This window comes from Portunus trituberculatus, chromosome 24 (assembly GCF_017591435.1).
Source record: "Portunus trituberculatus isolate SZX2019 chromosome 24, ASM1759143v1, whole genome shotgun sequence".
Classification (NCBI taxonomy): domain Eukaryota; kingdom Metazoa; phylum Arthropoda; class Malacostraca; order Decapoda; family Portunidae; genus Portunus; species Portunus trituberculatus.
The window spans coordinates 5,525,576-5,543,075 of NC_059278.1; the positions used below are offsets into that span (position 1 = coordinate 5,525,576).

The 17,500-nt window shown below is 46.0% G+C and overlaps 1 protein-coding gene across 1 annotated transcript in view; it reads left to right on the top strand.

Annotated features, from left to right (window-relative positions):
- LOC123508476 overlaps nucleotides 1-10,731 on the top strand; it is an 18,626-nt gene extending 7,895 nt beyond the window's left edge. The window contains 2 exon segments of the mRNA XM_045262228.1: nucleotides 9,439-9,548; nucleotides 10,060-10,731. Coding sequence (XP_045118163.1) covers nucleotides 9,439-9,548; nucleotides 10,060-10,190 — 241 coding nt within the window. The 3' untranslated portion in view covers nucleotides 10,191-10,731.
- Nucleotides 10,732-17,500: the final 6,769 nt, after the last annotated feature.

The window sequence follows — 17,500 nt, forward strand, 5'->3', positions numbered from 1 at the left end:
TTCCACGGCCTGAGAGGCGGCAGGGGATCGTGAGATGACCATGGCGTGTGTCTTGTCCGGCGCGAAGGTGACTTGCCACACCTTCCCCCACTCTTCTGCTGCCTTCAGCTGGCGGTTGATGTTGGCCACGGCGCGCTGGCTGTCCTGGCGGCAGTAGGAGAGGGAGATTGTGCAGTCGTCGGCGTAAGCCTTGACTGCAGGAAGCTGGCGCAGGAGATCGTCTATATACACATTCCACAGGACTGGGCCAAGCACTGAGCCCTGTGGAACTGACGCTCCTATATTGGTGGGTGATGAGGTCCGCCCATTGACGACGGTTCGAAGTGTCCTTCCTTGGAGGTAATCCTCGAGTAGCTTCAGGAGACCGCCGTCGATGCCCTTGGCTTGGAGCTTAGTCAGAAGACCCGCATGCCACACTCGGTCATAAGCCCCGCGATATCAAGGGCCACTACGAGCGTGTCCAGGCCTTCGTCAAGGGTGTCCTGCCATTCCTGGGAGAGTAGGAGAAGGAGATCGGAAGTAGATCGACCTGGCCGAAACCCGAACTGGTGGGGTGAGAGAAGCTGGTGTTCATCCAGGTGCTGCCATATGACGGCTGCCACCAGTTTTCGAACACCTTACCCATCACAGACAGCAGGGAGATGGGTCGGTAGTGCCTTGGGTCAGACTTGGACCCTTTTTTATGCACAGGGACCACGTATGCCTCCTTCCAGGATGCTGGCCACTTTTTCTGCCAGGCAGGCAGAAAAATAGCAGCAAGAGGCACTGACAGTTCCTGGCACATTGTTTCAGCACCCGGGGCTGATTCCATCTGGGCCCGTGGCTTTCCCTGCGTCCAGTTGCCCGAGTGCTTTTCCACCAGCTCCGTGGTGATGGGTATTGAGGTGATGGTGTGCGCTGTCTCCCGGGGTAGCACTGGAGGGGGGCGTGTGGGGCTCTCAACCTGCATTTTTTCTGCAAATAATTTTGCCAGGAGTGCAGCCTTGTCATCACTGCTTGAGGCAGTGGTTCCGTCCTGCCTGGTGAGGGGCACGCTCTCCTGCCGCATCACACCCTGCCTCTCCTTGACCAGTGTCCACCACGTCTTATCTCCAACTCCTGGGCCTGTGAGCTTTCTCCTGAGGTCTTGCTCCCAGTGTTTCCTCGCCCACTTGGAGGTGTCAGTCATTCTCTTACAAGCAGCTCGGTGCATGGTGAGGTTGTGTTGTGACGGGCGCTGCTTGTATCTCCTCCATGCTGCATACTTGGCTTCGGCAGCTATCTGACAGCGGAAGCCAAACCATTGGGGTTTGTGGCCTTGGCGAGGTATGTGCGGTGAGGGACGTGGCGGTCCTGTAGTGTGGCCAGGATTGAGGTGAGAGCGTTAGTCATCTCCTCCGCGTCTCCCGTGAGCACCGTCTGCCAGTCTGTGGCTGTCAGTGCGCCCCTCATGTCACGCCAGCTAGCTTGCTCCCATAGCCAGATGGTTCGAGGTGCAGCTTTTCCCTCGCCACATGTAGCTGGATCTTCGTCAGTACGGCGTGGTGGTCCGAACTACCCACTTTATCCAGCTGCTGACACAATATTCTTTCTTCCGGGAGGTCTGATAATACTGGGTCGAGCAGGCCTCCTCTTTCGTGGGTCTGAAATGTGACGTGGTTGGTGAGGCCGGACACTGTCACTAAGTTGTTGTAAGCTTGCTGCTCGAGATGGAAATTTAGATCTCCCACGATGAGGTCGTTCTTGCAGCCGTGGTGTTGGAGCAAGTTGTCCATCTCCTCCGCCAGGAAGTCAAGCGAGAATCGGCCTTGCCTGGGGGGGCGATATAGTACACAGAGCAGCAAGCCACTGTTGTCAGTCAGCACTATTCGGAAAAAAAGTGCTTCCATTTGCTGAGGAAGGTCTACTGACAGTTCCTGAGTCTGGAGGCCATTTTTAAAACAAACAGCCACACCTCCACCTGTCCTGCCGATACGATCCTTCCTCACCCACTTCGTGTAGCCTTTTATTTTGCCAAATGACGGCTCCACAGTGTCACTCATCCACGTTTCGCTCACCGCCACAATATCGGCTTTTTGTCGTAGTACAAAGTTGTGGGAGAGATCAGCAATGTTGCTACGAAACCCTCTCACGTTGGTAGAGACAACTGTAAGGAGAGGGGAGTGGCCGACGTTTCTTGGTGCCGGCGGGTTGCTGTTATGGCGAGGAGTGCTGTTAGTATTCGCTCTCCCAAGGGGCCGAGGTCCATCCCCGCTGGGACCTCGGCTGCTCCTCCTATTGACTGTGTTGCCATCTCTCTCTCTCTCTCTCTCTCTCTCTCTCTCTCTCTCTCTCTCTCTCTCTCTCTCTCTCTCTCTCTCTCTCTCTCTCTCTCTCTCTCTCTCTCTCTCTCTCTCTCTCTCTCTCTCTCTCTCTCTTTCTCTGTCTCTCTCTGTCTGTCTCTCTCTCTCTCTCTCTCTCTCTCTCTCTCTCTCTCTCTGTCTCTGTCTCTGTCTCTGTCTCTCTCTCTCTCTCTGTCTCTTTTTTTTTTATTTAAACATAACTTTATACAAAGGAACATGTACCCAAATGTGCACTGTCGTGTGCTACCTATTCTAAGGGTACTACAATCTATTTCTCTACAATATTTACAAGACTTAAAAATAGATAATATACAAGATGGTCAGCATGTAAATGGAGCACTATTCGTTTCACTTCACTAGCACTATTCACGCACTGCACTACGCTGAGTGTCACGTCACAAAGAGTGTCAGAGGAGTTGGCAGTGTCTGTCTCCACTTATGTGCCATCAGTTTGACACTGAGTGTTCATCTCCTGGACGTGAGGCACCGCGGCCGTGAACAAGTTCCACATCCTGGAGACGCGTCCTGCGAAGGTGCGTTGATGCTGACACCCGTGGGATCGCGGCACCTCTACGGCGTCACCACCATTGAGCACCGTTCTCGTGCTCCGTGCGGTGACTCTTAGAGGATGACGCAGCCCTGCCAGATGTGGCACTCTTTGCACCTGTGCCTTATGGAACACTACGATCGCCGCCACGTCTCTGCGGTGTTCCAGTGAATCAAGAGGACGCTCAGGCTCTGGGTGAGGTGGTAGTGCAGCATCTACTAGCCGTATGGCGCGGCGTTGGATGCTGTCCAGTCTCCTTCTGTGTGTGGCGGCACAGGACATCCAGGAGAGAGCTGCGTATTCAAGGTGGGGCCGCACCTGTGCCTTGTACAGCAGCAGTCTCCCCTTCCTGTCGAGGAAACTGGCGATCCTTCTGAGAGCGGAGATCCTGTGAGAGGCTTTCTTGGCAATGGTTTTGACATGGCTGTCAAACCTCAGCCCTCGATCCACCTCCACTCCAAGTATCTTGACGTCATCTTGGGTGGGAGAGCAGCAGCGCCAAAGACAACTTTCCTGCCATTGCTGCCATGGCGGCTGGGGACCGAGAGACAACCATTGCCTGTGTCTTCTCCGGCGCGAATGTCACTTGCCAGCAAGCACCCCACTCCTTTATCACTCGTAGCTGCTGATTGATGGCCTCAGCAGCCCGCCCACTGTCCTGGCGTGGATAGGTATAGGAGAGAGTGCAGTCATCAGCATAGGCCATGACTCCTGGCAGTAGCTGGAGAAGATCATCCACGTAGATATTCCACGAGTGGGCCAAGAATTGAACCCTGTGGCACTGATGCCTCCACAGGCAGGGACTCAGATGTTTGCCCGTTGACAACCACCTTGAGGCTTCTGTCCTGCAGGTAATTTCCCAGGAGTCGTAGCAAGCCACCCTGGATGCCTTTAGCACGAAGCTTTTCTAGTAATCCGTTGTGCCATACTTTATCAAAAGCTCCTGCTATGTCCAAAGCAACCACTATAGTGTCCTTGCCGTCGTCGAGGGCGTCCTGCCACTGCCTGGTGAGAAGCATCATTAGGTCGGAGGTTGACCTTCCAGGTCTGAACCCAAACTGTTGGTCTGAGAGGAGGGCATTGTCCTTGAGATGGCTACACACCACCTCTGCCACGACCCTCTCAAACACTTTACCCACCACTGACAACAGGGATATGGGTCTGTAGTTTTTTGGGTCCGTCCTGGAGCTTTTTTGTGCAGGAACTACTCGAGCCTCCTTCCACACTGAAGGCCAGACGTTTTCCCGTACACAAGTTGTGAACTTGGGTGAGAGGGGCAGCCAGTTCCTGGGAGCATCGCTTCAGCAGGTGCGGGCTGATGTCATCAGGGCCGGTGGCTTTCTGTGTGTCCAGCCCCGCAATAATCGCTTCACCTGCTGATGCGTCACCTCCACCATGGTGACAGTCTTCTCACATTGCTGGACCAGCTGAGGCGGTGGCTCAGCAAACAAGGAAGCCAGCAACTGTGCCCTCTCCTTACTGCTGGTGGCGACAGTACCGTCCTGCTTGCTGAGGGGAGGGATGGATTCTTGGTGGCCAGTTCCTTGTTTGTCCTTAACAAGGGACCACCAAGTTTTGTTTCCTACGCCAGTGCCACATAGTTTCCGGCGCAGGCTTTCTTCCCACTTTTTTAAGGCCCACTTGCTGGTTACCACCATCCTCCTGCATGCAGCCCTGTGCAGGTCCTTGTTGCGCCGAGTCGGGTTCCTCTTGTAGCGGAGCCAGGCAGCATACTTTGCCTCGGCAGCAACACGGCAATGGTAGCCAAACCATGGTTGATCCGTCGGTCTGGTGGTGTATTACCTGTGTGGGACGTGGCGTCTCTGGAGGGCGAGAAGGTGAGAGGTGAGTGCAAGTGCTTCACTCTCTGCAGGGGCAACTGCAAGTGCTGGGGAGCTCAGCTTCATTGCACATCACTGTGCAAGTGTGGATGAGGTTGTACCAACAGTGACAACACAGTCTAGATTCACATTGCAACTTACTCTTAGGTTTTACAAATTATGCTGAGTAAGTAGGTTTGGTGTTTGCAATTCACTTCCTCTTAATTTTCTCTTGTTCATCATTCAATTTTAAGGTTAAGTGCAGATTTTTAAGACCTGCATTTCATTGATTTCATTCATTTATTGATTGATTGTTGCCTTTCTGCAAATATACTTTGAACATGTAACGCAAGCCATCTTGCATCTGAAGTTTAGATGATCGAGTATAGCCATACAATGCCCATACATCTCTCTCTCTCTCTCTCTCTATATGTATATATTATATGTCATTTAAACACAGCAATATATCAGATATCTACTAAACCAGCCATCAGAAGTGTTTTTAAACCTAATAAATGGACTTATCATGCCAAAATAAGTAGGCAATGGGTATGAGCATGATGCTCTATTGTAAATAGAATCTGAGATATCACATCTGTAGCTCCGCATGGTGGCCATATTGGATATCTCTTAAACCAGCCATCAAAAGTGTTTTGGAACCTGATAAATGGCTTTGTCATGTCAAAATATGTGGAGGTATTGCATGATGTTCTAGTGTAAATAGAAGCTGAAATACAATATCGTCAGTGTCGCATGGCGGCCATATTGAATTTAGTGCAAACCGGCCACCAGGGGGTAGGCCCACTTTGTTTGCGATGGTTTTTGAAATCTTTATGGCCATATCTACATCCATGCCAAATTTCAAAAACTTATCACCAAATGCACAATTCTTATGAATTCCCTCTACGCGTAGCAGAGTGGCCCATGGGGTGTGGGTCAGGTCGCGGCGCAGGGAAGCCAAGTCTGCTTTGTTCCACAGCCAGATGGTGCGGGTGGTGGCCTCGTCCTGAGCCACGCCCACTTCCAGCTGTGTCAGTACAGCGTGATGGTCAGAGCTGCCCACGAGCCCCAGCTGATGACACTGAAGCTTGTCTTCCTGGTAGTCTGAGATGACAGGGTCTAATGTCCCTCCTCGTTCATGTGTGGGGAAGGTGACATGATCTGTCAGACCCTGCACCTCAGGAGATTCTCGTAGGCGTCTCTTTCCAGGTGGTGATTGAGATCCCCCACAATCAGCACGTGGCTGCAGCTGTGTGCCATCATCAGGTTGTCTAAGGTCTCAGTCAGGTACAGGAGTGAGTCAGGCCCTTGTCGCGGGGGGCGATACAGGGCACACAGCAGGAGGGCTGAGCGGTCTGCCAGCATTACTCGGAAGTACATCATCTCCATCAGTGGAGGCGTGTCTATGTCGAGTAGCTGGGCCTGCATTCCTTCCTTGAAGCAGACAGCCACTCCACCTCCTGTTCGCTCCTGTCGGTCCCTCCTCACCCAGTGGGTGAAGCCCTGCATCCTGCCATACGTGGGCTCCACCTCACTGTTCAGCCATGTCTCGGTCACCACAACAACGTCTGCATTGTGTCGTTGCACACAGTTGTGGTATAAGTCTGCAAGGTTAGTCCGGAGACCACGGACGTTGCTAGAGACGACCTTTAGTTGGCGGCGGGGCAAGCTGGCTGTACCATGGTGAGGGATGGTAGTGAGCGAGGCCTGCTAGTCCGAGGTGGTGGTTAGGGTCCGCGGCCGACTGCTGGTACTGGTGAAGAGGAGTGGTCCACTGCCGCCCCTGGCTCTGATTCCAGATACCAGGCTGAGGAAGGAGTGGGCGAGGTTGTGGCAAGGACTGAAATGAAGTGAGGGGGTGGGCGGGCTGAGGCGCTGCAGGTGGGAAGGGTGTGGCTGTGTCTTTCCACCGTAAGGAGCCGCTGTAGGAGACGCTCCTGACGTAAATCGTCAGTTCTGGCGTGGCAAGTAGCAGAAGTGTGTCCTTTCCGTGAGCAGTACTCACACACTTTTGCCTTGGCTCGCTTTTGTGTCTGCTTGGTGGCCTGGTGAGTCCTCAGTCCTTCGCTGGACACCCTCCTCGCGTCCTGCTGCACTTCCCTCTTAGATTTCTTTTTTCTCCAATCTCCTGAAGTGGTCTGAGGAGAGGTTCGTGGGCGAACAGAGGCACCGCGATCTACTCCGTTCGCTGTGTTTATGGAGGAAGAGTCCCTGCTGCTCTGTGTGGCGGTAGACGTGGTAGTGAGTACCGAGCAGTCACTCTGTGTGGCAGAAGGAGTGACAGTGGACGCTGGGGAGGTGTCACAGTCGCTCTGTGTGGCGGTGGAAGCAGTGGAGGTAGGCGGAGCGGTCGTTGTTTCCCGGGCAGGCGAAGGGAAGGTGGAAGTGGAAACAGCTGCGTACCGGAGCTGTTGCGGTTTATCCGAGCTCCACCACGTCCTCCACCTCTCAGAGTCCTGACAAACCACCTCCCAGTGTTCGTCAATTGACTCTGCGTGGGCGCTGACTGCCTGAGAGCGTGTGGCTACTTGCGTCTGGCGCTGTTTTGACGCTATCAGCCTGTCTGCTACTCTGAGAGCCGCAGCAAACACGTCTCTGTGCTGTATGATCAAGTCTCGGTCGTCCTGGAGGACTTAATCACAGTTTTGTTGAGAGGCTTCCTCAGTGAGCTTCTCAACTAGTGAAACTAGCTCTCCTCTCTCAAGCCCTCCCACTGACTCTCCCCACTATCGTCCGGTAGTGGCGTGGGGTGTGTCAGTCTCCTCGCTGATGTAGGTGACGGGGTCCGGGATGTTTGCTTGGAGTCGTAGCTGTTCCGTGTAGCTACACTTGAAGACTGGCGTATCCCCAAGGCAGCTGTTGTGACAAAGGTTACGGCAGGTTTCCTCGTCACAGCTCACGTGTTGAGTCTTAAGTGTTGCTTTGCCACAAACGCAACACCAATTCTGTGGCTGGTAGCCAGGCAAGTCTCGCCTGGCTATGGGGCAGTGGGCGGGGCTAGACATTGAGGGAGAGGATTAGTGATTCCCTGGGGAATTGTGGAGCCAGGTGTGGGGACGACAACACTATCATACTCGTGAACACAGACACTGAACACTGGCACAGAACACAAAGCACTTCCCCACAGGCGCACAAAAAACACACTACACTAACTACCTTTCCCACAAGTCAAGCCAAACCAGCCATGGAGAGAGAGATACAGGTTCTTTAGAAACTACCTTAGAGATATTTGGCAACTGTGTGCTGCCTTAGGCCTCGCGTCAGGTCACGCCCGGGTCTCGGTTACTGCACGGGTACAAGCACTCTTTTCAAGTGATTTTTCAACACTATTGCAAGGCTTAGCACACCTTACACTTTTACATGGACACCAGGATACTTAACATTTCAAGCACTGAAATTTTCACAACACTGCACTTTGTTAAACCACTGTAACACCACGAAAAACATGAGCTACCACGTGCGTGACCTCTCTCTCTCTCTCTCTCTCTCTCTCTCTCTCTCTCTCTCTCTCTCTCTCTCTCTCTCTCTCTCTCTCTCTCTCTCTCTCTCTCTCTCTCTCTCTCTCTCTCTCTCTCTCTCTCTCTCTCTCTCTCTCTCTCTCTCTCTCTCTCTCTCTCTCTCTCTCTCTCTCTCTCTCTCTCTCTCTCTGTCTGTCTGTCTGTCTGTCTGTCTGTCTGTCTGTCTGTCTGTCTGTCTGTCTGTCTGTCTGTCTGTCTGTCTGTCTCTCTCTCTCTCTCTCTCTCTCTCTCTCTCTCTCTCTCTCTCTCTCTCTCTCTCTCTCTCTCTCTCTCTCTCTCTCTCTCTCTCTCTCTCTCTCTCTCTCTCTCTCTCTCTCTCTCTCTCTCTCTCTCTCTCTCTCTCTCTCTCTCTCTCTCTCTCTCTCTCTCTCTGTCTGTCTGTCTCTCTCTGTCTGTCTGTCTGTCTCTCTCTCTCTCTCTCTGTCTCTCTCTCTCTCTGTCTCTCTCTCTCTCTCTCTCTCTCTCTCTCTCTCTCTCTCTCTCTCTCTCTCTCTCTCTCTCTCTCTCTCTCTCTCTCTCTCTCTCTCTCTCTCTCTCTCTCTCTCTCTCTCTCTCTCTCTCTCTCTCTCTCTCTCTCTCTCTCTCTCTCTCTCTCTCTCTCTCTCTCTCTCTCTCTCTCTCTCTCTCTCTCTCTCTCTCTCTCTCTCTCTCTCTCTCTCTCTCTCTCTCTCTCTCTCTCTCTCTCTCTCTCTCTCTCTCTCTCTCTCTCTCTCTCTCTCTCTCTCTCTCTCTCTCTCTCTCTCTCTCTCTCTCTGTGTCTCTCTCTCTCTCTGTGTCTCTCTCTCTCTCTCTCTCTCTCTCTCTCTCTCTCTCTCTCTCTCTCTCTCTCTCTCTCTCTCTCTCTCTCTGTCTTTCTCGATGATGGAATATTCACTATTTGTGCCAGTAAGGCCAACGTCTGCCATTATGTTCTCAAATGTCTTCTCAAACATTTTATCACGGCACTTTGCTAGTGAACACATCCGAAATTTGTCTATTCCGTTCGTGTTTCTGTTGTTCACACATCAGTTGGGTCAATATCAAGTATCGCGTCCTCCCTCGTGAACATGGTGCAGTTTATCTACCAGGTGTGGGCCACCTTCGCCATTACCTTCTAACGTCGCTGCGAACACTGGTCAAATGTTGACATGGATGTGACCTTGTCTCCAGCAGTGTTTTGAACAGCCTTTCGAGCAAGTGTGGTCGCACCTTACCACTGGCAGACCATAAGAGTCCCTGCATTTTATCTGCAGAAAGACGGGTGCGTGGCTGTGGGACTCTGCTCTGCCCTTCAACCTGGCAAACTTGAGGGAGTGTCAGCAGCTAAGGGAGGCCGGCTATTTCAACCACACAGTCTACCACAGTAAGATATATTATGGCAAAGCATCATAGTACTTAAAATACTTAGGTTGCTTCTTTTATTATGTATTTGATCATTGTAATCGTGTAAGAGTTTTTGATCACCTTTAAAACAGGGAATGAAAATCTACTTATTCTACTACATAAATTATGTTCATCAGAGAGTTAAGGTTAGATTGGGTGGGATTAGATGATCTGTTAGAAAATATTTTAAATATATAATATTCATAATCTAAGTGTAAATAATTTGTTATAACCTTCAGTTGATTTTCACGGCTTTGTAATTAATTTCGATGAACATGGGCATTTGTTATAAAGAGGAACATATTTAAGACTACTCTTGTGAATTTTTGCTATTTAGTCTTCAATGATTTAATCATTTACTAATTTGTATTGGCAAAGAAATTTTCCATATTGATGAACAAACTGCATTCTTATGAAGGAACAGTAAAGTAGTGTGGGAAACGAAGAGTAACCATAACACAGGCCTGCTGAGTTCTATCATTAACACGCAGGCCGGTGGTGGAACTGTTTCGACGTGCATCATTCCGCCTACGAGACCAACAGCATAGAGATACAAATGCTGCTGAACCTGCTGTGTAACGCCCACCTCGACACCTCGACCCACTACTGCTGCTCCACGTGATACCCACCCACCTTCCCTTATCCTTTCATTCTCTTCTGCGGTAGTTGGCTGTTTAAGATTCAGAATGATAGAAAATAAATTTTCTTGACAAAAAATGAAGAAAGTTGGAAACTTCTCATATTATTTGCGATTCGTTGACTGCATCGTTCATTTAACTTTCTTACTGTGGTTTATGCCTTGGAAAAGTAGATTCTTGGTGGTTTTGTTTTAAGTTAATTTCAGTTTAGGTTCGGACCTTTCGAATGATGAATGAAACGGTTCATTGTATTCAGCAAAGATTGGACTGAATTTATTGTACGTATTTGGTGCTAGTGTCGATTTGGAATGTCATGAATTGTTAACCAAAATTTTTCTACAAATTCATAAACGGAAAAATAAGACAAAAAGAAACAATAGAAAGGTTAAAAGGAGAAAATGGGATGGTGGAAGACCCAAAAAGTATGGCAGAACTGTTAAATAATAAGTTCCAGGAGATCTTTACTAAGGAATCCAAATTTGAAAGACCACAGGGTAATAGAGAGACCATCTGTATGGAAGAGATTAAAGTAACCAAGCTTAAAATAAAAGAATTAATGAAGGAACTGGATGAAGAAAAGGCAATGGGAGAAGTCTCAGGCAGAATACTGAAAGGATGTAGGGAAGAACTAGCAAGTCCTATATACAACATCATAAAATGCTCAATAGAAAACGGAACAGTACTAGTGGAATGGAAAAGAGCTGAGGTGGTTCCCATATATAAGAGTGGAAAGAAGGAAGACACAGGATTCCACCGTGCCGAAGCTATTGTAATTTGAAAATTAAGAAGAAATGAAACATGTAACAAAGAAGGTAGCAAGAATTAAGAAATGAAGAAGGAAGTAAGAAGAAGAAATGAAGAAAGAAAATGAGAGACATGAAAGTAAGTATCAAGATTATAAAACTCTATCACCAATCTGATAGATAACAGAACCCCTAACCATCGAGAAAAACTTGAAGTGGTGAGGCATTACAAGACTAACAGAGCCGAAGAACAGCAGCAGATTACAAGGAGATACAAGACAAGCAGAGATCGCCGGAAGCAAATACTATGGATGAGGCAGATAACGGCAGGCCATAGGGAACACAGACCTTGTACCTGATTATAAGATGAGATTACTGAGGTTATTGGAAAATTAAACTTATGGGAAGCTATAGGAAAATGAGCCTTATGCTTAAGATACCGGAAAATAAACTTTATAGAACCGGAACCTTGTTAGGGCAAAAAGTCCTCCAACGAGGTGTATTAGATAGAAATGAGAGAGAAGTAGACGAGAAGGTGAGAGATAGATAGCTAAACAAAGCTGCCAGACCAGAGAGAGTTAAGATGGTCAAACCGCCTATCACATTACCAGTAAGTAGAGCCAGAGAGTTGTAATGCAGTCAGAGTAAAATGTATGTTATATTTCGATAACGGGAAATTGGTTATGTGTAGGATGGTGTTTCTATCTGTAGGTTAATTGCAGGTTATGTGTAAGATGCAGTTTATCATTGAGTATATAAACTGCGTGATTTGAGTTGAATAATGTGAATAAGGTGAAGTAATCTGGGATATCTGAAAGAGTTCAAGTGAAGAGAGAATTGTTTTTATTGCTGAGTGTTAAATTTGGAATGCGATTTGAGTCCAGGGTATAATGTAACAATGTGAACTATTTGATGATATAATTTGTGAGATATTTGATAGTGAACATCGAGTGACGAAAGAATTATCATATTTTTGTGTTTTTCTTTGTTGGAGGGTCGTAAGGTATATATGTATCTAAATAATATAATTAAGTAGAGTTTATAAAAAAGAAAATAAGTGCGTTCTCTTGAACCCACCAAAGCAATTTTGAAGATTAGGGACGTAAGAAGATCGTTCAACTTGCAAGCACAACAAACCTGAAGCCCAGCTAGTCGCCTGGCAATCCGCGCCACACCAGACGAAGAAATGGTAAAGAACATATTAATCATCCAAATGAGACCACGACTATAATATGCAGCAGTATTGTAGTCACCCAGTACAAAAAAAGCACATCAAAAAGCTTGTGGATACAAAAGAGCAACAATAAAGTTGGCTCAACCCTTACTAATTTAACATATGAAGAGAGACTGGCAAGACCAGACCTGCCCACATTGAAACAAAGGAGAGAGAGGAACGACTTGATAACCACCACCATATACGGAATCATGAGGAACATGGAGGTTACTGATATAGAAGATTTACTAAAATGGGATGCAAGAGATACTAGAGGATATGGAAAGAAACCCAAAAACGGTTATTACGTAAGAAATTTCAAGAAAAATCTCTCCCACAGGGTAGTGGACACATGGAGCGAACTGGACGAAGTGGTAGCAAGAGCGAAGACAATATTATGATTTTAAGACCATATTAGACACTAAAAGATGCAAAGTCGGGACAGCATGAGCATAGTTCCCCTCCAGTCGAATACAACACACACACACACACACACACACACACACACACACACACACACACACACACACACACACACACACACACACACACACACACCTTGACTGTATCATTGTGGGTGATGATGTATGCCATGTGTAAAGTAATGACAGAGGTTTCCTCCATCACCACCACATCCACCTCCACATAACCTGCGATGCTAAAATTGCCCCTTATGAATGGCTGAAGGCGAACCAGGTAGTACCGTGGTCGTAGGAAGGTTGGCAGCCTCGTGTCCTTGACCTTTTGGAAAGGAATAGCACTGTCATCGATACTATTTGCATCTGAAATATTAGGTTATTCTGAGGAAGAGCTAATCAAGTAGCAGAAAATTGAAAACAGATTATAAAACTATTTTACAGCTCCCAACATATACAGCAAACAGTTCCCTAAGAGGATATGTTGGAACATCTTTCTGTTATGCTAGTAACATGAAAATAAAAGTACTATTTTCAAAACATTTGTTTAAAGGAGATAGAAATGAATTAATAACAAATATAAGACTCTTAAAGTATATATGAAAAACATAGACATTAACCTAACACAAATCAGTAAATTGTCAAAAACTAATATAACAGGCAAATAAAATAAATAAATAAATAAATGGGACACAGCCAAATACAAAGATAAATTACAGACAAAAGCAATAGTACAAATTTGCAAGAGAATCAAAGTAAGAAAGCTGGATAGATAACAGATTAGCCTCCAAGTTAATTATGAGAGATAGAATTAACATATTAACCTAAATTGGATATACCAATTTCAGAGAAAAAGTGAACACTGTGTTGCAATCGTGAAAAAGAAACACTTAAACATTTTCTATTAGACTGTGTTGAATATAGTGACAAAGGAAAACGAAACATCTTTGCAAAATGTAGAAAACCAAACCTGAAACGATATAATTGCAAATATATTGGTGTACAGAACATTATCAATGGAAGAAATTAAAAAAAGAAAAGAATATACAATCAAAGTTTGGAAAAAAAAAAGACAAAAGATACGTCAAGAATAGAAGAATACACACTATAAGAACAGGAAATATACACAAAAGTGGGAGCGAATACAAAGTGTTTCAATCCCACGCCCACTACCTACTGGACTGGACAGACGAATGTGCGACTGGAGAATTTTATTCTTGAGAATGAAATTTGAGTATAGTTTGCAGTAGGAGTTTTACAGATTAAATCATGCTGTAAGTGGAAGGTTATATGGACAGCTTCAGTCATCTTATATCAATATATGCGGAAATAAAACGTATGCCTCACCATTGCATTATCACCCTTTGCAAGTTCGAGGTCTCTTGCATGGTAGCTGTTTGATGTCCGGTTGACGTTGGGTGCCAAATAATAAACGAGGAGTCATGTTGCCACTAGTGAGCCCACAAACAGGATCACTAGTAGCATTGCCACATTCCTTTTAACATAGCAGCCATTCTTTTTGCCGAAGGACACAGAAGCAGCAGATTCGTTCATCTCCATTGTCAGAATTTGTTTGCTTTGTGCACTCTCGGGCATAGCACACACATGCACTCTTGCTTTTACTACTTCTTGTTTGTTTTCCTTGTTTTTTCCTCTAATAATTGTTTATCATCTGCAATATTATTATTATTATTATTATTATTATTATTATTATTATTAGTAGTAGTAGTAGTAGTAGTAGTACTGGATGAACTTCAGTATGTCTGGTTTCTGGAGCTTTTCCATAAGCTTGGCGATTTTCCACGAACACAGATGGATACAGTCAGCTGGTGAAAGGTGCTTGATATTTTCTCAAATTTTCTACCTGACCTGAACATTTGTACGTTTGATTGACTGGCTGGTTGGGTGACTGACTGATTGGATGGCTAGCTAACAACTTTTTTTTTCTCGGTTTACGAACGCCTCCCTTATTACATTAAGGCTAGGACGCTGCCTCCTGACAGAGGACTCAGGAAGACTTTGGTTTTGGCGTTTGGGAAGCGTTACTCCGAGTTGATGCCCTTCCTAACCTCGGACCGTGGCCATGATTCGAATCCTAGCGCTTGAGAACCCTGGGGCCTACATAGTGCGCGCGGTCCCACTGCACCACAGCGGCTGACTGACAGCTTTAGTATTTAAATATATTGACTCATGGTAATTTACTTTCACATCAATCTGTCCTTGAAGATTTTAATGCCTTATATATTTTTGGTTCAAGGATACATAGTGTTTGGCGTGCAATGGATAAAAAAATAAAGCACAAGTAGAGAGAGAGAGAGAGAGAGAGAGAGAGAGAGAGAGAGAGAGAGAGAGAGAGAGAGCACAAGAGAGAGAGAAGCACAAGTAGAGAGAGAGAGAAGCACAGAGAGAGAGAGAGAGAGAGAGAGAGAGAGAGAGAGAGAGAGAGAGAGAGAGAGAGAGAGAGAGAGAGAGAGAGAGAGAGAGAGAGAGAGAGAGAGAGAGTATCCAAACGTTTAGTTTACTGATTACGTCATTCGCTGCTTTTGCTGTCATTAAGTGTATCAGTTTGCATATTTTCTTTATTAGTTCGAATGTTGATTACTTGTTATTTTTTTAATCATGAGTTATATTTATTTTTAGAAAGAACTGAATTATGTGGTCATGTGTTCGTTAATTTGATTGATTCCTATTGATTTGCATATTATAATCGTTGTCAATGTCAACGAATTTTCTTATTATAATTCTTTCTTTTTTTTCTTCTTCTTCTTCTTATTATTATTATAATTATTTTGTTGTTGCTGTCGTCTATCTTGTTATTGTTCTTACATATTATTTTTATTTTTTGTTATCATCATCATGGCCTTGATCGTTATCATTATCACAATCATTATCATCGTCGTCATGATCGGTATCACAACCATCATCACCAAGAGTTTCATCACTATCGCTACCATCAACCTCAGCACTGTAGTTCACCATCACGAAGCAGATGCACATCTTCGACGCTTTCCATACCGGAAACCAAAAAGGACGAATGGCAGCAGGGAAAACACATCGACACTTACGTATAGGTTTAATTTTAGACTAAGAGAGATGGGAAACCCTGCGGTTTTCCTTTCTATGAGCAATGCTTTATTATCCTGAAGTCTCTCTGCTGTGTAGTACTCGCCCGTCTTTTACTTATTACGATTCTACAGTACAACAAATGCATTTAATTTTCCATCATTTTGATTTTATTTTAGAAGGAAAAGTTGGAGGAGGAGGAGGAGGTGGAGGAGGAGGAGGAGGAGGAGGAGGATAAGAATAAGATAGAGAAAGAGGAAAAGAAGAAGAAGAAGGAGGAGGAGGAGGAGGAAGAGGAGGATTAGATTTATGGTGTCTGTGCGCAGCTGTGAAAATTGGTCACAGACAATGTAGTTTAACATGCGGTAGTAATTATATGATTGATTATAATTAACTATACTTTGAAGTTATTTGAGAAGCTGTGGTTTGGACGTGGTGAAGGAGTGAGCAAACAATTTATTATGCGTTTTAATTCGCTGCGTGACGTGATATTGCTCTGTAAGATGACTTTATGAAACATTAGTAAAATAAATAATTATTGACTATGAAATAGTGGAAAATGTCACTTATGGACTTGGCTTTACATTCCTCTATTGTTAAGTGATAGTGTGACAGCACATTATTTAGAACCTTGAAATTTATTTACTATGTAGATGTAATCAGGAAATTAACAGATCACGCGGGGACGCCACGGAACGCCTGACTTCCGATCTTTCTAAAATTTCCGATTGGGGCAGAGAAAATCTAGTAGTTTTCAATGCCTCAAAAACTCAATTCCTCCATCTATCAACTCGACACAACCTTCCAGACAACTATCCCCTCTTCTTCAATGACACTTAACTATCTTCCTCTTCCACAATGAATATCCTCGGTCTGTCCTTTGCTCATAATCTTAACTGGAAACTTCACATCTCATCTCTTGCTAAAACAGCTTCTATGAAGTTAGGTGTTCTGAGGCGTCTCCGCCAGTTTTTCTCGCCCCTCCAACTGCTTACTCTGTATAAGGGCCTTATCCGTCCCTGTATGGAGTACTCTTCGCATGTTTGGGGGTTCCAGTCACACAGCTTTGCTTGATAGGGTGGAATCGAAAGCTCTTCGTCTCATCAACTCCCTCCTCTGACAAACTGTCTTCAGTCTCTTTCTCACCGCCGAAATGTTGCATCCCTTTCTATATTTTATCGCTATTTTCATGGTAACTGTTCTACTGATCTTGCTAACTGCATGCCTCCCCTCCTCCTGCGGCCACGCTGCACAAGGCTTTCTTCTTCCTCTCATCCCTATTCTGTCCAACTCTCTAATGCAAGAGTTAACCAGTACGCTCAATCATTCATCCCTTTCACTGGTAAACTCTGGAACTCCCTCCCTGCATCTGTATTTCCAAATTCCTACAACTTGTCTTCTTTTAAGAGGAAGGTATCGAGGTATTTGCTCCCCTAATTCTGGCTGACGGTTTTGGCACTTTTTGTACTCTTTGGAGAGCCAGCGCTCAAGTGGGCTTTTTTCTAACTTTTTTTTTTGCCCTTGGCTGGCCCTCTTCCCTACGTAAAAAAAAAAAAAAAAAAAATCCCCCACATACTCTTCAGCGGCGGTTGGAGGACTCAAGTAATGCTGTGTCAGACATCTGCTTACATGGTCAGTCTTCTTTATGTACGACCAGTGACAGCCCATAACCAGTAGCAGCAGCACCACCACCACCACCACCACCACCATCTTAACTAACTCACAACAGGGCTCTGCTGACCGTTGAAGGGGGGGATAGAAAAGATGGGTGAAACTATGAAGAGTAAAAGTTGGTGGGAAGGGATTTGTTGAAGGCAATGGTGGGAAAGGAAATAAAGTGGGAGTGTAAAGATGACGGG